The sequence below is a fragment of the Arvicanthis niloticus genome, chromosome 5, assembly GCF_011762505.2.
Source record: "Arvicanthis niloticus isolate mArvNil1 chromosome 5, mArvNil1.pat.X, whole genome shotgun sequence".
Classification (NCBI taxonomy): Eukaryota; Metazoa; Chordata; class Mammalia; order Rodentia; family Muridae; genus Arvicanthis; species Arvicanthis niloticus.
In genome coordinates, this window is record NC_047662.1 from 54,797,853 (window position 1) to 54,817,300 (window position 19,448).

The window sequence follows — 19,448 nt, forward strand, 5'->3', positions numbered from 1 at the left end:
GAAAGAAAGAAAGAAAGAAAGAAAGAGATAGAGAGAAAGAGAGAAGAGAAGAGAAGAGAAGAGGAGAGGAGAGGAGAGGAGAGGAGAGGAGAGGAGAGGAGAGGAGAGGAGAGGAGAGGAGAGGAGAGGAGAAGAGAAGAGAGAGGGGAGAGAGAGAGGAAAGGATCAATATCTTTAAAAGACTCAATGCTCTCTCTCTCTCCATCTCCAGGACAGCCTTTTGACCCTCATTTCAGGATCAACAATGCAGTTTCCAATATCATTTGCTCCATCACCTTTGGGGAGCGCTTTGACTATAACGACACTCAGTTTCAGGAGATAATGAAGTTACTAGATGAGATCTTGTATTCTGGGGCATCCATGATGTTAGTGGTAAGTACCCTGCCTTTGCATATTTTCAAAAGAATATTGCATTGAGACTGTTTCAAAAACAAATAGGTTTAACTTTTTATTTGGGGGAATTTTTGAAAATAATATTATGTCTTAAAAGTTTAGTTTGATATAAACCTATTTATAATATATGATTTAGCATATACAAAATATTTATAGAGTTTATATGAACTATTTTAACATTTATAATGATATATACATAAAGGTGTGAGTATTACTTTCTATTTTTCATTAATTTTTTTCTTTTTTATTGAATATTATATTTACATTTCAGATTTTATCCCCTAACCCCCCTTCCCCCATCACCCAGCAACCTCCTATCCCATCCTCCCTCCTCATGCTTCTATGAGGATGTGCCCCCTCCTACCACCCCACTCCTACCTCCCCACCCTCGAATTCCCCCACACACTTGGTGTTCATCCTTCATGGGACCAAGAATCTCCTCTCCCACCTATGCCCGACAAGGTCATCCTCCCCTTCATGTACAGATAGAGTCATGAGTCCCTCCCTATGTGCTCCCACGCTGGTGGTTTAGACCTTGGAGAGCTCTGGATGGTTGGTATTGTTGCTCTCCTCATGGGGCCACAAACCCTTTCTGCTCCTTCAGTCTTCTCTCTAACTTCTCCATTGGGAAACCCTTGATCAGATCAGTGGTAAGCTGAGAGCATTGGCCTCTGAATGTGTTAGCCTCTAGCACACCTCAGGGATGGAGACCTAGATGGAATGGTCTCCAGATGGCTCCTCCTTCAGTTTTTGTTCCACACTTTGTTTCCATATTTGCTTCCTTGAGTACTTTTGCTACTCATTCTCAGTAGGACCGGGGCATCCACACTTGGTCTTTCTTGTTCATGAGCTTCATGTGGTCTGTGTGTTGAGTCTTAGTTATTCCAAGCTTTTGGGCTAACATCCGCTTATCAGTGAGTAAATACCATGTGTGTTCTTTTGTGATTGGGTTAACTCACTCAGAATGATAATTTCTAGTTCCATCCATTTACCTAAGAATTTCTCAAATTCATTATTTTTAATAGCTGAGTAATACTCTATTGTGTAAATGTACCACATATTCTGCATCCATTCCTCTGTTGAGCGACATCTGGGTTCTTTCCAGCTTCTGGCTATTATAAATAAGGTTGCTATGAACATAGTGGAGCATATGTCCTTGTTATATGTTGGAGTATCTTCTGGGTATATGCCCAGGAGTGGTATAGCTGGATCCTCAGGTAATGCTATGTCCAATTTTCTGAGGAACTGCCAGACTGATATCCAGAGTGGTTGTACCAGCTTGCAATCCCACCAACAATGGAGGAGTGTTCCTTTTTCTTCACATCCTTGCCAGCATCTACTGCCACCTGAGTTTTTGATCTTAGCCATTCTGACTGGTGTGAGGTGGTATCTCAGGGTTGTTTTGATTTGCATTTCCCTGATTGTTGGGCCTTGGACGAGGTAACTCCATTTAACCTGCACCATCAATCACATAACACATAGGTAGAGGGCATGATTAGCAGGTCTCCACCTCCAGAGATTAAAATATTAATGAGTTATCTAAAGGCCGGAGGGTGGGGTGGAGGCGTAGCTAACTAAGTTATTCCCTCCCCTTTTCCCCCTCCCTATAAAAGCCAGGGGAGCCTGACTTTTAGAAGGGCGCATGCACCATCTACACCCACTCATCACACCATGAACAATAAAAGCTTTGGAAAACTGGACTCCACATGTTGCCTGTGCCTGCCGCCAGGTTCCAGCCTTTGGAACCTTGAACTGCAGCCACTGGCCTGCCCACAGTGGCTACGTGATTGTGGGGCCCTCATCCGCTGGCAGTATGGGAAGTACAGGCTGGCCCTCATGGCTTTGTCCCCGCTACCCCCCCCCCCCCCCGCCTGCGAGTTTTTTTCCCATACCTGATGACTAAGGATGTTGAGCATTTCTTAAGGTGTTTCTCGGCCATTCGAGTTTCTTCAGTTGAGAATTCTTTGTTTAGCTCTGTACCCCATTTTTAATAGGGTTATTTGTTTGTTTGGAGTCTAGTTTCTTAAGTTCTTTGTATATATCGGATATTAGCCCTCTATCAGATGTAGGTAAAGATCTATTGCCAAACTGTTGGTTACTGTTTTGCTTTATTGACAATGTCCTTTGCCTTACAATTTTTTGTAAAAAATTGCTTTGCAATTTTATGAGGTCCTATTTGTCAATTCTTGATCTTAGAGTATAAGCCGTTGTTGTTCTGTTCAGGAACTTCTCCCCTGTGCCTAAGTATTCTAGGGTCTTCCCTGCCTTCTCTTCTATTAGTTTCAGTGTATCTGGTTTTATGTGAAGGTCCTTTATCCACTTGGATTTGAGCTTTGTACAAGGAGATAAGAATGGGTTGATTTGCATCCTTCTACATACTGACCTCCAGTTGAACCAGCACTATTTGCTAAAAGTGCTGTCCTTTTTCCACTGGATGGTTTTTAGCTCCTTTGTCAAAGATCAAGTGATCATAGGTGTGTAGATTCATTTCTGGATCTTAGATATGTCCACATTGCAGCCCGCTCTCTTTTCCAAATTCTACCTTGACAATTCAATCCTCCCATAACTCTCTCACCTTCTCCTCAGAGAAGGGGAATCTTCCTGTGTGTACCAACCATTCCTAGCATATCAAGTTGTACTAGAACTAAGCATGTTATCTCCTACTGAGGCCCAGCAAGGCAGTCCAGTCAAGGAAGGGGATCCAAAAGCAGACAGCATAGTTAAAGATAGCTCATGTTCCAATTATTAGGGTATTCACAAGAAGGCCAAGTTGCACATCTACTACAGATGTATAGTGGGCCTAGATCCAACCCTGAATGTTCTTTGCTTGGTAGTTAAGTCTCTGTGAGCCCCCATGGGCCTGAATTAGTTGATTCTGTAGGTCTTTTTGTGATATTATTGACCTATCCTGTTCCCTCAATCCTAGACCCCACTCTTTCACAAGACTCCACACACTCTGCTTAATGTTTGGCTGTGGGTCACTACATCTGTTCTCATCAGCTGCTGGATGACATCCTAAGAAGACAGTTATGCTAATTTCCTGTCAAGCATAGCAGTGTATCATTTCTAGTGTCATGGGTTGGCTCTCTCCCATTGTGTATGTAGGTCTCCAGTTGGGCCAGTCATTGTTTATTCATCTCCTCAATGTCTGCTCCATCTTTACCCCTGAACATCTTATAGGCAGGACAAATTTTGAATCAAAGATTTTGCACGTGGGTTGGTGTACTTTTCCCTCCACTGGAATACTGCCTGACTGCCTGTCTATAGGCGGTGGCCATATCAGCTTCTCTATCCCCTGCTGCTAGAAGTCTCACTTAGGATCAACCCCCTAGACTTCAGGAAGCCTCTGCTGTCCTAGGTACCCAGCTAGTCCCAGAGGTACCTTCTCAGAGATTTCTGTCTTCTCCCCCAGCCCACTACTGCCCCTCCTCGGATGTTATTTTCATTCCTGTTCCCCTCTTCATCGCTCCCACCCAGTTCCCTCCCTTGATCCATCTCTGATGTCTATTTTATTTACCCTTATGAGTGAGAGTCAAGTATCCTCACTTGTGTGATACCGGTTACTTAGCTTCTTTGGGTCTATGTATTATACATGGTTATCCTATATTTTATGCTTAATATCTACTTATAAGTGAGTACATTTCATGTGTATCTTTCTGACTCTAAGTTACCTCACTTAGGATGATATCCCCCTTTTCTTTCTTGTTCTGTTTCTTTTTCTTTTTAAACAAATAACCACAATTGGTGGAGTGGGCCCTGCACCTTGCCTGGGAAGCACAGTAGGCCTGGCCCTACTAGAGGATGCGTAGGTGATCAGGCCCCAGGACGGAAGAGCAGAAGAACTGGTTTTGCCCATTGTTGTTTTTATTTTGTGGAATAGTTTGAGGAGTATTGTTATTAGCTCTTTTTTAAAAGTCTGGTATAATTCTACACTAAAACCATCTGGCCCTGGACTTGTTGTTGTTGTTTTGAGACTTTTAATGTTGACTTCTGTTTCCTTAGGGGCTATAAGACTATCAACCTTGGTAGGTGGTACCTGTCTAGAAAATCATTCGTTGTGTTAAAATTTTCCAATTTTTTGAAGTACATGCTTTGATGTAAGACTCAATGATTCTTTGAATTCCTTATTGTCTGTTGTTATGTCTCCCTTTTTCATTTTTTATTTTGTTTATTTAAATACTGCTTCACTGTCTTTTGGGAAGTTTGGCTAAGGTTTTGTCTATCTTGATTTTTTTCAAAGAACCAGCTATTGGTTTCTTTGATTCTTTGTGTTGTTTTCTTTTTTGTCAAGTTGATTGATTTTAAACCTAATTTTGGTTATTTCCTGCCTTTTACACTTCTTTGTTGTGGTTGCTTTTTTTTTAAATAGACCTTTCAGGTATAGTTTAAACTTGTTAGTTTGAGAAGTTTATCATTTCTTCATGGAGGCATGTAGTCCTATGAACTTTCCACTTAGAACTGTTTTCATTTTGTCCCATAAATTTGGGTTTGTTGTGGCAGAATTATAGCAAACATTTTTGGCATAGGCAATTATATTAGACAATTTGACAGACACTTCAAAAGTACATGTCCATGAATTATCTCGGTGACACTCTACATAAAAAAAAAGTATACAACAGGATATGTGAAATCTGGTACAATTACTTAGTTTTTACATGTAAAAAGTCATTAAAATCAATGAGAAAATCAATAACATTTTTAAAAGTCAGTAGCATGAAAGACATGTGCAGTAAAAAAAAAAAACTGAGGTTTGAAAGAAAACAAAGTACAAATAGAAATGTATTTGTATAAGACTACACAAGCAAAATAGGCCACATTTCACCAGAACTCTGTGGAATGCTGTGCATCTTTAAAAACATTCAGTAGACAAAGAGAGTGAGATTTCACTAGTGAGCAGTCTAATATCAATATTACTCAATATTATTAATTATATTAAAAATAGATATATTTAATGTTATCAATAATAAATGTCAACATAATTTAATGTTACAAATAATATTAAAAATATTTACCCACTTTAACATTATTAATAACATCAAAAATGTTAATATTGTTGTGCTGTTAAACCTAAAGTTCATAGAATAAACAGCACACATTTGACTCATTGAAAGTATTGCTGCTTTTATGTTGTGCCATATTATCTGCATACTACAAAGTATTATTGAAATTATAGTCACCATCTATTTTATTTAAGTAAAGATTGCTATCTGTGTCTTTAATACACATATTAAATCATGTTGGAGAAAGAACCATGTGCAGCTACCTGAACAACACATACTAGTGGTAATTTTGCTGGGGGAAAATAAATCCTTAATGCCCCACCAAATAGAATGTAGGTGAAAAGATGCCTATCTTCTTGACAATAATCAAATAGCAAAGCTCCAAGCACTTGACTTCAGAGCATTGAAATTATGATGTAAATGACAGGGCCCATGGTGATTTCAGAGACACTACCTATTCCCTATGAATATCAACTGCAGTGACCTGAAATAGAAATGTCCTCAATGTGATTCAGCGGCCATCATGGTTGGACAGTGTAGAGGAACATGGATTATAATGGAGATTTGAAAGGTTCTGTTTCTGTAGGATTTACATATATAAAGCACTTTTTCACATTGAGTGAAGAAGATGGCTTTTGATGACTGTAAGACAAGAAGTGAATCCATGTGATCACATTGGTAAATGTTTTCTATAGAAACTGTTAGCAAAATGATTTGGAAAGGCATTAATTGTGGAAATAAAAAATATTTAATTGTATGCCAACATTCAGATGGGAGAAATGTTGGAGTACACCAGGAAGCAAGGAGCTGGGCACATTAAAATGGTCTGTTTCTTTACACATTTTGCAAGGCACAGTTGAAATGCACGATATAAAGTGGTAAGAGGCAAACTTGAAACCAAGATGGCATGGATGTTACCACAAAGAAAAGAGGGGAAAGGACAAGATTATTTAAAAATGTGAAAAAGTTATTCCATGGTATCTCCAATATTTTCTTATTTTTCTTTATAAGCTCTACAATGCCTTTCCATCCATATTTAAATATCTTCCTGGGCCACATCAAACAGATTTCAGAAACTGGGAAAAACTGAAAATGATTATTGCAAATATAATAGAGGGTCACCGAAAAGACTGGAATCCTGATGAGCCAAGAGACTTCATTGATGCTTTCCTTAAAGAAATGACAAAGGTGAGAAAGATGTTGCCTAGGTGTTCTTAGAGAAAAAAATATGGTGGTTTAGAATATTCCAGTGGACCTTACAACATGTTATCATGTATTTCAGGGTATAACACTGCACTGAATCACTACTAAATAAATCCCTATGCCTGCTAGCCAAGCAAGCTTCTTCTGAGGACTATAGAGACTCCATCACAAGGATGCCCCATGCACACAAAGGGCACTAATACACTTTGCTATATCTCCCTTCCTTTATATTCAGTACCAAATATGTAGCATCTTATTTCCTTTCTTCATCTGCACCGATCTTTGTATCTCTTCTCCATGGTTCTTATCAAGTACCCTAGTAATTAAGACAATCCAGGCTAGTATTTCTTCTCTCAAATGAATCACACTTGCAAAGTCAATTTTAGGTTATCAGCAACATGCAAAGATTATAAAATAATGATTGGTGAATCTTGTAGATTGCTGATTAACCTACTAAAAAATATCAATTATAAATAGTATTTTAGAAATGCATAAAGCAGTATATCAGGAATATCATCAGAAGAAAGTGGTTCACTGCACACCAGGATGAGTTCATAGAAATGGATATAATTAATCCCTGTGCCCCTACTTGCACTTTGCCCTTAGGTGAAGAAATTATACACAAAATAAAAGTAGTAATTAATGTTCAAAACTCTAGTTTTAGATGAGCTAGTCTAAGGTAGTCATGCACCGCATCTCAGTCAACATTGAGTTTGATTGAATGCTTGAGATTAATTTCAAAGTTTGTGTGGTGCCTCTGCCTTCCTCTGCCCCCATATCATCACATAAAGGCTGGAAAACAGTTGGTTGCATATATGTGTTGCCTGTGCATCATTGTGACACCGTGACTCAGCAGAAACAATTTGAGGGGTTGAAGTTTTGGGGTCAAAATTTTGAGGGTACATTTAACCTGTTCTCACAGAGAAGAAGTGTCAGGTTGTCTTATCTAATAGTGTCAAGAGGGTGTGGTGGGGTCTGCACATCACTGTGTACCAGGAAACAGCAGCTGGATCCAGGGCCTTTTACAACATTGAATACCTCCCTTGGTGATGGAGGAGTAGATGGCAGGAAATAATCAAACACAAGGCTGAAATCAACCAATTAAAAACAAAAAGAACAACACAAAGGATCAGCAAAACCAGAAGCTGAATGTTTGAGAAAATCAGCAAGGTAGACAATCCCTTAGCCAAACTAACTGAAAAGGCAGAGAGACAGTATCCAAATAAACAAAATCAGAAATAAAAAGAGAGACATAACAACAGAATCTGAGGAAATTCAAAAAATCATTATGTCTCACTTCAAAAGCCTCCATTCTACAAATTGGAAAATTTAAATAAAATGATTTTCTAGACAAATACTACTCATAAATCAAGAGCAAGTAAACTGTTAGAACAGTCCTATAACCTTTAAAAAAAAATAAAAGCAATCATTAAAAGTTAACCCAACTGAACCTTCGGGAGCTCTCAGAGACTGAGCTACTAACCGAAAAATATACACAGGCTGGACTGACAGCCCCAACATATGTGTAGCAGATGTGGAGCTCGGTCACTATGTAGGTCCTCCAACAATTAGAATAGCGGCTATCCCTAAAGCTGTTGTCTGTCTGTGGAATTCATTTCCCAACTGGAATGCCTTGTTGCCCTAAGTTAGGGAGGATGGGGCTAACCCTGTAAAGAATTAGTGCTCCAGCCTGGGGGGATACTTAGGGAAGGCACTCTCTGTCTCAGGGGAAAAAATGAGGGGATTAAGAGGAAGGACAAGTGATGGGAAAATGGAGGAATGACTGGGATGAGAGTAGTTGTTAGGATGTAAATGAATAAATTAATTAATCAATAAAAATATAAAATTGACTGGAGAACATGAAAAACAGAATAATAAATAAATAAATTAGTTAATTAATAAAACAATGAGGAAATTCTCTTTTAAAAAGTACACAATGCCTTTCCAGTACCCAGACAAGACTACTACAAGTTTCAATGAAGAAAACCTCATCTGCAGCACTCTGGACCTCTTCATTGCTGGAACAGAGACAACATCCACAACACTGCGCTGGGCTCTGCTCTATATGATACTAAACCCAGAAGTGCAAGGTGAGCATGTGCTGAATGTACCTGAAAAAGGCAGAATGGTTTTCTGAAAGTGGTTACTTAGATGGGGCCAGAAGGTAGAATAGTGAATGGAAAAACAAGGAAGAGCTTTGAGAAGAGGTTGTGGAGAAAGGTCATGGCCTTCACATGTCCTGTCAGGATTGTGATGAGTCATGGGTGCAGACTTTGTAGTCTATCTTTAAAGAAGCTTCAATTCTAGAGCTAAACAGAGAAGTCAGCTGTCTTTCTGGTAGGTTCCGTCCAAGAGTGAGAGTGTCTCATAAAAATCCACTCAGCTCATTTTCCTTTACAGAACTGCCATCCTATTTTGCCCTGGGTATCATCAAGATGACTTTGTTTGATACCTTGCATTAGATTTATGTTATCACACATATTTTGCATGGTGCCTCCCTGCATTCTATTTTCTCCATTGGTATTCCTTTAACCTTACCTCTAAGTAGGGTTTGGGCTTTCTGTCTACCAGAAATGTCCTATTTCAATTTTGTGAGATTTCAGAACAATCTTCTCAGATACTAACCCCAAATATGTTTTAAATTCTGTCAAGAATTTAATGTTTGGCAAATTGCTGCCTTCTTTCCATCAAGATATGTAGTTATTACATCTCCACAGGGATTTTCACACCTTCAGAAATAGTGGCCCATCCCGTCATATTATTCCTCTGCTTGTAGAAGACATATTCTGGTGAGAGACAGGAATACTCTTCATGTCATAGGGCATTTCTTCAAATTGTGGTGAATGGTTGTGTGTGAAGTGTAGGTCGTTGTAGAACACTCAAGCCAACTATTTTGCCATATTATGAAAATAAGAGCAGTGATCATAATGTCTCCCATTAGTAAAGATCAAGTGGTCATTTCCTGAACTTCATCCACTTAATAATACAGGGCCTTTCGCTGCCCTGGAACTTACCAAGTAGACGAGGCTGTCTTGCCAGTGAGGCACAGAAATCTGTCCATCTCTGCCTCCCCAGAACACTGTGAATAGGAATATATGCCCCCATACCTGGATTTCTACATGAACCCTAGGGATCACACTTAGATTCTCATGTTTTCATAGCTATCTATTTATTTGCTGAGCTATATTTTTTGTTTGTTTGTTTTTCTTTTATTTTTCTTTTTATTATTGGATATTTTATTTACATTTGAGAGGCAATCCCCTTTCCCCTCCCTAGAAAACCTCTATCCCATGCCCCCTTTTCCTTTTTGCTTTTAAACAATTTTTTTAAATAGTAATCAAAGGCTTTATAAGTTTGGTAATGCTCAATCAGAAGTGTAACCCAACACCCAACCTAGATACACCAACTACATTTGACTGGTGGAGACACGTGAACATCTGCCTCCATGCCCACCCTTTCTCTCTCTTTCTCTCTCATCACCTAGCTTCCCCTCTCCTTCTTCTTCTCCTCTCCTTCTTCTTCTCCTCTCCTTACTCCTTCTCTTCCTCTCAGTACTCCTCCCACCTTAGCTCCTCCTACATATCACCCTTCCTGTTAAAATAAAACTTTTCTCTCAAAATACAGTTAGAGCATAATTATGCCTATTTGTACCAGTGAAGTACAAGATAGTCCTAATACCCAGTCCATCATTTTGTTGACTAAGCAGAATTTCTGTCATCTCTCCTAACTAAAACACTTAGTTCTGAACCTGGCTTTTTTCTTCGCTTTAGAATGAATGTCTGTGCTATATTTTATGCCCAACTTTTTCTTTCTTGATCAAAATGTATATACCATTATATCTATATATCTGTCTCTATCTGTATATGTTACCTACAGTTCTGTTGCTGTGATATATTATAACCAAAACTAATTTATAAATGTGAGACTTTATTTTCACTGATTGAATCTATACAGGAAGTAAAGCACTAGAGAGCAAAGTCAGGATGGGAGTTTACATAGGGGGAAACAGGAAAGGAGATAACATTTGAAATGTAAATAAATAAAATATCCAATAAAAAAGAGATAGGACACACCAGAGTACTGATAAATGGTAAATTCATAAACCATGGCATATATGAATTAGAGAAGCAGTTGAGTCACTAAAAAAGAAGTCTTGATAAATACTCTAACATAGATGAGCTTTCAGGACAGGATGCTAATTTAAATAACCAATTGCAAAGTTGCACAAACCATCCTATTGCATCACATTTGGTATCTAAAATACTAAATTCCCTAGACATAAATAATTGAAAGTGGAGAGGAATTTAAGTATATTTCATAGATATTAAGCCTAAGCTTCAATAAATTTCTTGGCAATTACATCCAGAACTATATAAATTTACAACATATTTATTTGTGCACTTAAGCATAGCTATGATGATCTCCAGTTGGTTGAACACAAAATTAATAATAGTTCTTGAGATTCTAAGGTAAGAGTAGTACAAGTTTGGGAATGTTGACTACAAAAGAAGACCCTACTCTAAAAATGCAATGTATGGTTATCATGATAATTTTGTTATATGCATATGCCGACTTAAATATTTATAGACTATAGTGCACCAAAATTCATCTATTGTTATCACTGAAGAAAAATCTAAATTAGACCTTGTAACAGGCACATTATCCCAAATTCCTTTAAACTGTTACTAAGTTCATTCGGAAGATAGGCTCAACACTCTTTATGGTGGCTGCATGAGGACCTCCTTTTTTCCACAAAAAAGGAACAGGGGAAGGAAAAGTTGGAACTATCTTTTTATAACTTGTCCCAGAATAAAACACCATGCCTACTTGCATTTTACTGGACATATCATCAGATACTGATATTGACTCCAAAAGAAATCTATGAAAATATGGTTTTAGCTGGACAACAGTAGAATCTCCAATATGATTCAAAATAGGGAAAATATAGAGAGAAAACTTACCAATTTTAATTACTGTTATACTTATAATCCGACTGCATATTATTAAATAATTCTTAGTAAAAGTCCTATCTATTTTTATGATTCAGATGAGTAAACTGAGCCTAGGAGAATGTAAGTAGCTTTAGAAGCAAAAATACTCAGTAAAAGTTTGCAATATGCATCCCAGTCTAATACATCTCCTTAAGTAATCACAGCCTACAGATGCTCAGTGGTTTTAAATTTTATGTCCTCCCTATGAACTCATCACCTGAAGTTCTGTTACCAGTGGATTGGTTAGCATTGTGAACTGCACTAGTGACTTTGAAAGAGATACCAGACAGGTCGATGAGATGGTTCAGCTAGTAAAATGGATGGCTGCAAGCCTGACCTCCTGAGTTCAACCTCCTACAAACCAGATTGTACAGGAGGAGAACTGACTCCAGCAAGTTGTCCTATGAACATCACTTTCTCACTTTAGAACATATGCAAGTGATCACAAATAAAAAGTAGAATATATTTTAAAATTTTCTTTTTTAAAAAAAAAAAAATAGGGACGAAAGAATCCCTGTCCTCCTTTAAATACTAGGACACAAAAAAGTTTTGCCATTTAGAGACAGAATATGAATTCTAATCAGATGTGAAATCTCCTAATACCTTGATTGTAGATATGGTAGGTTCTCAAACTCTAAGTACTGAACCCTTATTTTTCTAAACCCTTTGGTGAAAAGAATTTAGATGCAGAAGCCTGAATGGGTACTATTATGAGCTTAGTCATGCTAATCAGATCTAGTCAATTCTGAGCAGACTGAAATCTGTGGTTGTGTTATAAGCACAAGGAAAATCACAGAGTTGACAATTTTTCAAAGGAGTTTATTGAGAAGATGAGGAACATGATGTTTCTCTGTAAAGAGAACATTAGGAAAAATGTAAAAAGTCAACATCTTGGACACTACTTCTCTGTCTTCACAAGAAAGCACTATACTTTGAAGATAACAGGACCCCTTATTTTCTTGCAGAAAAAGTACACACTGAGATTGATGGAGTGATTGGACAATGGAGGCAGCCAAGCACAAATGACCGAAACTCCATGCCCTACACCAATGCTGTCATCCATGAGGTGCAGAGAATGGGCAACATCATACCCTTGGGTATGCCCAGGGAAGTGATAGCAGATACCACTTTGGCTGGATTCCACCTGCCTAAGGTAACCTTGGATTCTCAGCTTCCGATCTCCAGTCCATTGTTGTCATTATTTTGGGAACCTAATCATAAATGTAAAATTTATTTCCACCCCAAGAAATTGTTTAAAATTAAAAAGAGATTTTATTCATGACAGAGCATAAGCATTTTTCCTATGTGCTTAAGTGATGCTTATATGTATCATGGGGAATATAGAAATGGAGACTCCTTGGTTGAATTTGCTTAGTCAAAAGACAGCTTTATTTACTACAGAACACCCTCTTGCTAATGTTCACTCATAAGAGTCAATATTTCTTTGCCATATGCAAGCTCACCAGTAGTTTTCTAGCATTTCTTACTCTCCCACAGTTGAGAACTTTCATTCTCATAAAGAAATCTAGTCCAAAATGAAATAATAATTCTTAGAAAAAGGACCAAAAAAAAAAATAGTTGCCAAGACAACATGTATTGAGAATTCTTATTTATTTCAAAATTTCTTAATCTCCTTTTCATGAGTATTGATCTCTATTTAGTGGAAATTGTGACTATGTGAAATAAGTTTATATAATGTCCCTCTACTACAATACACAATTTCCTAATCTTTTATTTGGGAATACACCAATTCTGACTATTTGTCCTGCCCAGAAATCATTGTATTAGTCAATGAAAGATCTCCTGTATACTTTTATCCATGGCTCACTCTTACATCCCTCTGTTCTCAGACCTTAGCTCATGATTTACTCAGGATTTCTGAAGACAGATCTTCTGATCACATCATACTCATTCAGTCCAAGGCACAATTGTTATTCTTTCCATTCTTTCTCTACACTGTGAACCAAACAAAATAAGATACTTCTTCACAGTAGCAAAATAAAATGCCCAAGGTTTCAGTTCAGCATGGCAACAAGGGAAGGCACAGTAGATCTTTCTTCATGTTGGTGGCCAGGAAGTAGAAAGCAAGCCTGCAGGAGGCTATCTTCCCACTTCATTTATTTTACCCAGTTCTTCAATGTTGGATAAGGTGCCGCATTATCAGGAAAGTCTACTGTCATTAGATAATGAGCTCTGGAAATGGTCTCACAGCTACTCTCACTGCCATTCTATTATAAGCTCCTAGACAATTACAAATTACTCAGAATGTGTTGTTCTCAGGAAAGTCTTCAGAGTTTGGAGCAAAAGAGTCTCTTCTGCAAACACAGATACAACCATGTCTACAACACCTAGAAACAGAAAACCTTCACTTAAGACTTTTACAATAGAATGTCAATTTCAAATATACTGTCACCTTTAGACACTGACAACCTAACTGGATGATGTGCAAGTGAGTCAAACAGCCATGGATTTAATTTTTAAAGACCTAGTTCCAGAAATGGCTGCCTCTCTGTCACCACTGTGTGGCTCTAAGAAAATTATTAATCTCTCATATCATTGATTCCTATAGCTCTATCGTGACATAGAATAATGTATAGTCCTCACAGGAACATGTCATTCATGCAGAACTTCCCACTCCATATAACAGTTATACTTTTTGTTTATACACCTTAAGATTATCTGTCTGTAAAACAGTCTTAAAAATGTGACCTTGTGAGTGCCAGATTATAAATCATGAGGATGTCCAGAAAAAAAGACCCTGGCACTGTCTAGAGGTAAATGGACCATGGGAGAGAACAAGAGAAGTTCTAAAGTAAAAGATACAGGTTATAAGAATAAAAATAGTAGGCTTTAGTCTGACAACATGGGAGAGGATTGGGACTCATGTCAAGGATACTAAATAAAATAGGAATGATTACAAAACTGAGAAAGTAAATGTCACCATATGGCATCTTAGGCAGTAGGGAAAACTGGCTCCGGAGAATCAAAGAATGCCTCTTTATTTTAAGACTGAGGTAAACATACTACAGAGCAAGTAATGAAAATGATGGGAGGTGGGAGTGCATACTTATTAAGTTGTATTCATGGCATAAGCTTTGTAAGGTGTTGAATAGATGAGGATCTAAGGTATCAAGGAGGTGGGAGTAAATAATGACTGACATGACACAATCAAGAGAGATTGAAAGAATGGTTTGTGAATTGGATGGGGTGTATGATACAGTACGAGGTAAAGGCACACTTGGGAGAATCCGGGCACCATGCCAGGAAGACTGGTACAGACTCTTCTTGCTTACACTACATGCTTGATGTTTTCCTAACCCTGCTGAGAGACTAGGTACAGAAGCTACTGAGGGCTAAGAAAAGAGAGGATGAGATAGTAGACACATCATTTTCTTTTGCAGATCTTCCATAGTCTTCACTGTAAGAAGTAGCTTCATTGAAGCTTATTTATGTCTAGTCCTTTATCTTCCCATGGATGGCCACATGCCTTCTCCTAACCCCCTACCATATGCTGACCTATTCCCACAGACTAGCATTTTGTAATAAAAAGAAGCCTAATGTTCTTGGAATATGCTAAGCACACACTGTTCATCATTGTTCTGCACTAAAACAGGTTTATATGGGAACATAAGGTGTGATTAGGAATGGGATATTGGGAAGCCCCATCCCTTGTGTCTAGATCTGTTCCATACTTCAACGTTTGGATCTTGGATTTTTCCTTTTAGGGCAAGATGATTATCACCAATTTGACTGCTCTGCACAGAGACCCCAAAGAATGGGCCACTCCATACACCTTCAATCCAGAACATTTTTTGGAGAATGGGAAGTTTAAGATGAGAGAATCTTTTCTGCCATTCTCAGTGGGTGAGTTGTAGTGAAAAGGAAACTTGTCAGAATTCCACCTCATTCCTTCCCTTCTCTTCTACCTAGAGACCTCTGCTCTATTCAACCATCTCCATATAGGTCCACCCAGTACAGCCAAGGTCTTGTTTGGACCATGGTTTCAGAGCCCTCAGTCTATGGTCAGCTAGCCACTAAGGCTGCGTTTGAAGTGACAATGTGCATGTTTTAGAAGTGTTTTGCTGAAGAACATAGTCACCTCATGGTTGCCAGAAACAAAGAAAATGATGCTTCTAGTTTGCATCTATCCCAGTAGGGACATGACTTAAATGACGTTCTTTAGGTATATAGCTACTAAATTTTTTACTGCATCCAAATAGTGTCAAGATCAAGATGGTACTTGACTTGATTACTATTTTATTGATGTGAGAAGATGCAATGACCAAAGCAATTTTTATAAAAAGAAAACATTTAAGTAAAGGCTTGCTTCCACATTCATAGGATTAGTCCATGATCATTATGACAAGAAGCAGACATGCATGGCACTGGAGTATTAGCTGACAATTTTACATCTGGATCCATAGGCCGACAAGAGGGGTGCCTTGGAGATGGAGAGGAAAAAGGGAGAGGGAAAAAGAGAAAGGTACAGGGAGAGGGAGTGGAAAAGAGGGAAAGGGAGAAACAGGAGAAGGGAGGGGGGAGGGAAAGAGGGAGAGAGGGAGGGAGGTAGGGAGGGAGGGAGAGGGGGGCTCTAGTGTGGCTTTTAAAACCTTTTACATCCTTCAGTGACATGCCACCTCCAACAAGGTCATACCTCCTAATTCTTCTCAGGACAATTTCATTCCCTGTTTACTAGTCATTCAAATATTTGAGCATATAGAGGCTATTCTCACTCAAACCTCCATGATAAAATCAAGTCTACCCATTACATATGCTAAACTTTTAATCACATGCTCCACACTGAAACACAAGTTCCCACCTGCTCAGCCATGCTCAGGAACACAGAGACTATTTCACATCATTGCCAAATGAAGAAGATTTAGCTTCATGATAAGGAGAGGTTTAGTCACACACAGAGAGGTTGGCCACAGGTCATTGTGCATATCATGATATATGTATTTTTTCAGGGAATCTTGGGAATGTACTAACTTGAAGTCATGTAATTTATGACAGGTAACAGGAGAAACATGATCAGAACACAGATTAATGAAATATAGTAACAAAAAATACAGATGTATCATAAGATATTGGCACCATATACATTCATTTATAATTCAGCTCTTCAGGTCTGCTTTCATGTTATTTCCTCAACAACCTGTATTAGGCAGATAACAAAGCAAAAACATGCATCTATCAGAAAATGCTACAATGTTTAATGTCATTGAAAAACTCTGTACAAATTGGCTATGTTTTAGAAGCTTTGCTTTGTGCTTCCCATTATCTCAGTTAACTCAGTCATTCTGGATTTCTGATGGGGTTGAAAACTTATAGTCTCATAGTCAATCCTTGCTATTTACTTTGAGAGAAAACATTTGAGAGAGTGGTTTTCAGCTGACATTCATTCTAAAGCCAAGAAAAAAAAGCCAGGTTCAGAACTAAGTCTTTTATTTAGGAAAGATGACAGAGGTTCTGCTTAGTCAACAAAATGATGGGCTGGGTATTAGGTCTATCTTCCACCTTACTGACATAAATTAGTATAGTTATGTTCTAACTGTATTTTGAGAGAAAAGTTTTATTTTAACAGGAAAGGCGATGTGTAGGAGGAGCTAAGGTGGGAGGAGTACAGAGAGGAGGAGTAAGGAGAGGAGGAGGAGGAGAGAAGGAGCTAGGTGATGAGAGAGAAAGAAAGAGGGGGGCCAGACATGGAGGCAGATATTCATATGTCTCCACCAGTCAAAGATATTTGATATATCTAGATTGGGTATTAGGTTACACTTCTGATTGATATTGAGCATTACCAAACTTATAAAGCCTTTGGTTGACGTTAAAAAAAAATTGTATAAAAGCAAAAAGGAGAAGGGGGTATGGGATAGGGGTTTTCTAGGGAGGGGAAATGGGGAAAGGGGATGGCATCTGAAATGTAAATAAAATATCCAATAAAAAATAAAATTTTAAAACAAAAAAAAAAGAAAATGTACATGAAATTTTAGAAATAAAAGCTTAATTTGAAAAAAAATCATTGAAAACCAATGCAGCTCCTTATACACTGACCTAAAGAAATGGATACATGCTATCTTTCCTGCTACCATGTACTTGTTGAAAACCCCATGAGGACAGTGGAAATGATGTTCTAACATTAATAATAGTTTTATCTTAATACTGGTCTAAGTATGTTTTTATTGTCTTTATAAGTTTCCTTTTAAAAAATATTTTCCACTTTTTTTCAGTCAAAACATGTATTAGTTTGGAAGGAAGAAAGAACCCGATGGCAAAGTAGACGTCTCACTTGTTAAAGGGCTTGCCTTGGAAGAGTAGAACATAATACGATCTCCACAACTCACAGAAAAAAAAAGTGGAGAGTGGCAACATGTGCTTATAATGTTAGCACTTGTAAGAAGAGTGTCTTCGGTATCAGTGGCTAGGCTAACTTGGAAAGTTCCGAACACTTAAAAACACTCATATTCATAGATATGAGAACACTCATATCTTAGAAAGTTGGGAGGTATGGCATTTGAGGATCAACATCTTTGTCCGTCCTCTGGAATTCACATTCATATACACACATGTGCATACATGAAGGACACACGTATGCACAAACACATCAGTACAGACAGGGTCTGAAATATGAATTAGAGTGTGGATGGAGTGCTGCAGTTCTGTTGTGATGCTTGATGAGGATGTACAATGAGGAAGAGAAGAGTGGAGTGCTAGAGTTGTCATGGACCATGAGTGATTATCCACATGAACCCAAATATTCAATAGAGAGTATGATGAGAAAACAGGTACAGAAATGTATATAAACACAGATACAAATGTTTATACAAACACTTTGAGGAATATACAGTGTGTGTGTAGGGGGTGTGTGTGTGAGTGTGTGTGTGTGTGTGTGTGTGTGTGTGTGTGTGTATGATGTGAGGTGATCTAGAAAAAATGGCTCCCAGAATTATGAGAATGCTTCAAAGTCAGATTTATTTTTTTAATCACAGTTAATATTTTAATGGATTTCTTTCTGCCCATTTTATAAATAGCTGTATTTATAAAAAGGTGAATAATATATAATCTTGAACACCAAAGTCAGATTTAAACTTCTACAGATCATTACTCAATGCAAAGCACCAGGATTCCTGGGGAAATGACAATTTTCTGTGCTAGTAAATTAAAACACAAGTCTGACACATATTGTAATTCCAAAGAACAGAAAATATCAATGTGAATAGGATTCTAATGGCTAAATCAAGATGTTAGATAACAACTGGACACAAAGTCCAGGCGTTCAGGTCAGGATTTGCAATAAGAAGGTGATAAAACCAATATCCCAAGACATATTGAAGTCAGCTGAGAAAGTTACTCTTCTTCTATTTTTGTCCTCCAGGAAAGAGAGCTTGCCCAGGAGAACAACTGGCCAGAACTGAGCTGTTCATTTTCTTCACTGTTCTTATGCAAAAATTTACCTTCAAGCCCCCAAACAATGAGAAGCTGAGCCTGAAGTTCAGAATGGGCCTAACCTTTGCCCCAGTCAGCCACCTCATCTGTGCTCTCCCTAGGCTGTGATGCTGGAGAAGAAAAGAGATAAAAAGAACACGAAGAATTGGTGTATGCCCTGAAGCGTCTGGGCCTTGCTCACATAAGAGGAGAAAAATGTCACAGAATGAAGGTGGTTCAAGAAATATTAAATAAATTGGGCTAAGAAATTGAATTGAATTGAATACATGACTCCAGCTGTATATGTAGGGGAGGATGGCCCTGTTGGGCATAGGTGGGAGACAAGATCATTGGTACCCTGAAGGCTGAGCACTGAGGGGGGGGGAATCTGAGGGTGGGGAGGGAGGCTGGGGGTAGGTGGGTAACACCTTCATAGAGG

The 19,448-nt window shown here is 38.2% G+C and overlaps 1 protein-coding gene across 1 annotated transcript in view; it reads left to right on the forward strand.

Annotated features, from left to right (window-relative positions):
- LOC117709297 (cytochrome P450 2J4-like) overlaps window positions 1-19,138 on the forward strand; it is a 32,820-nt gene extending 13,682 nt beyond the window's left edge. Inside the window, 6 exon segments of the mRNA XM_034503587.1 lie at window positions 212-372; window positions 6,405-6,581; window positions 8,545-8,686; window positions 12,553-12,740; window positions 15,313-15,451; window positions 18,960-19,138. Of these exon segments, the coding sequence (XP_034359478.1) occupies window positions 212-372; window positions 6,405-6,581; window positions 8,545-8,686; window positions 12,553-12,740; window positions 15,313-15,451; window positions 18,960-19,138 (986 nt within the window).
- The last annotated feature ends 310 nt before the right edge of the window (window positions 19,139-19,448 follow it).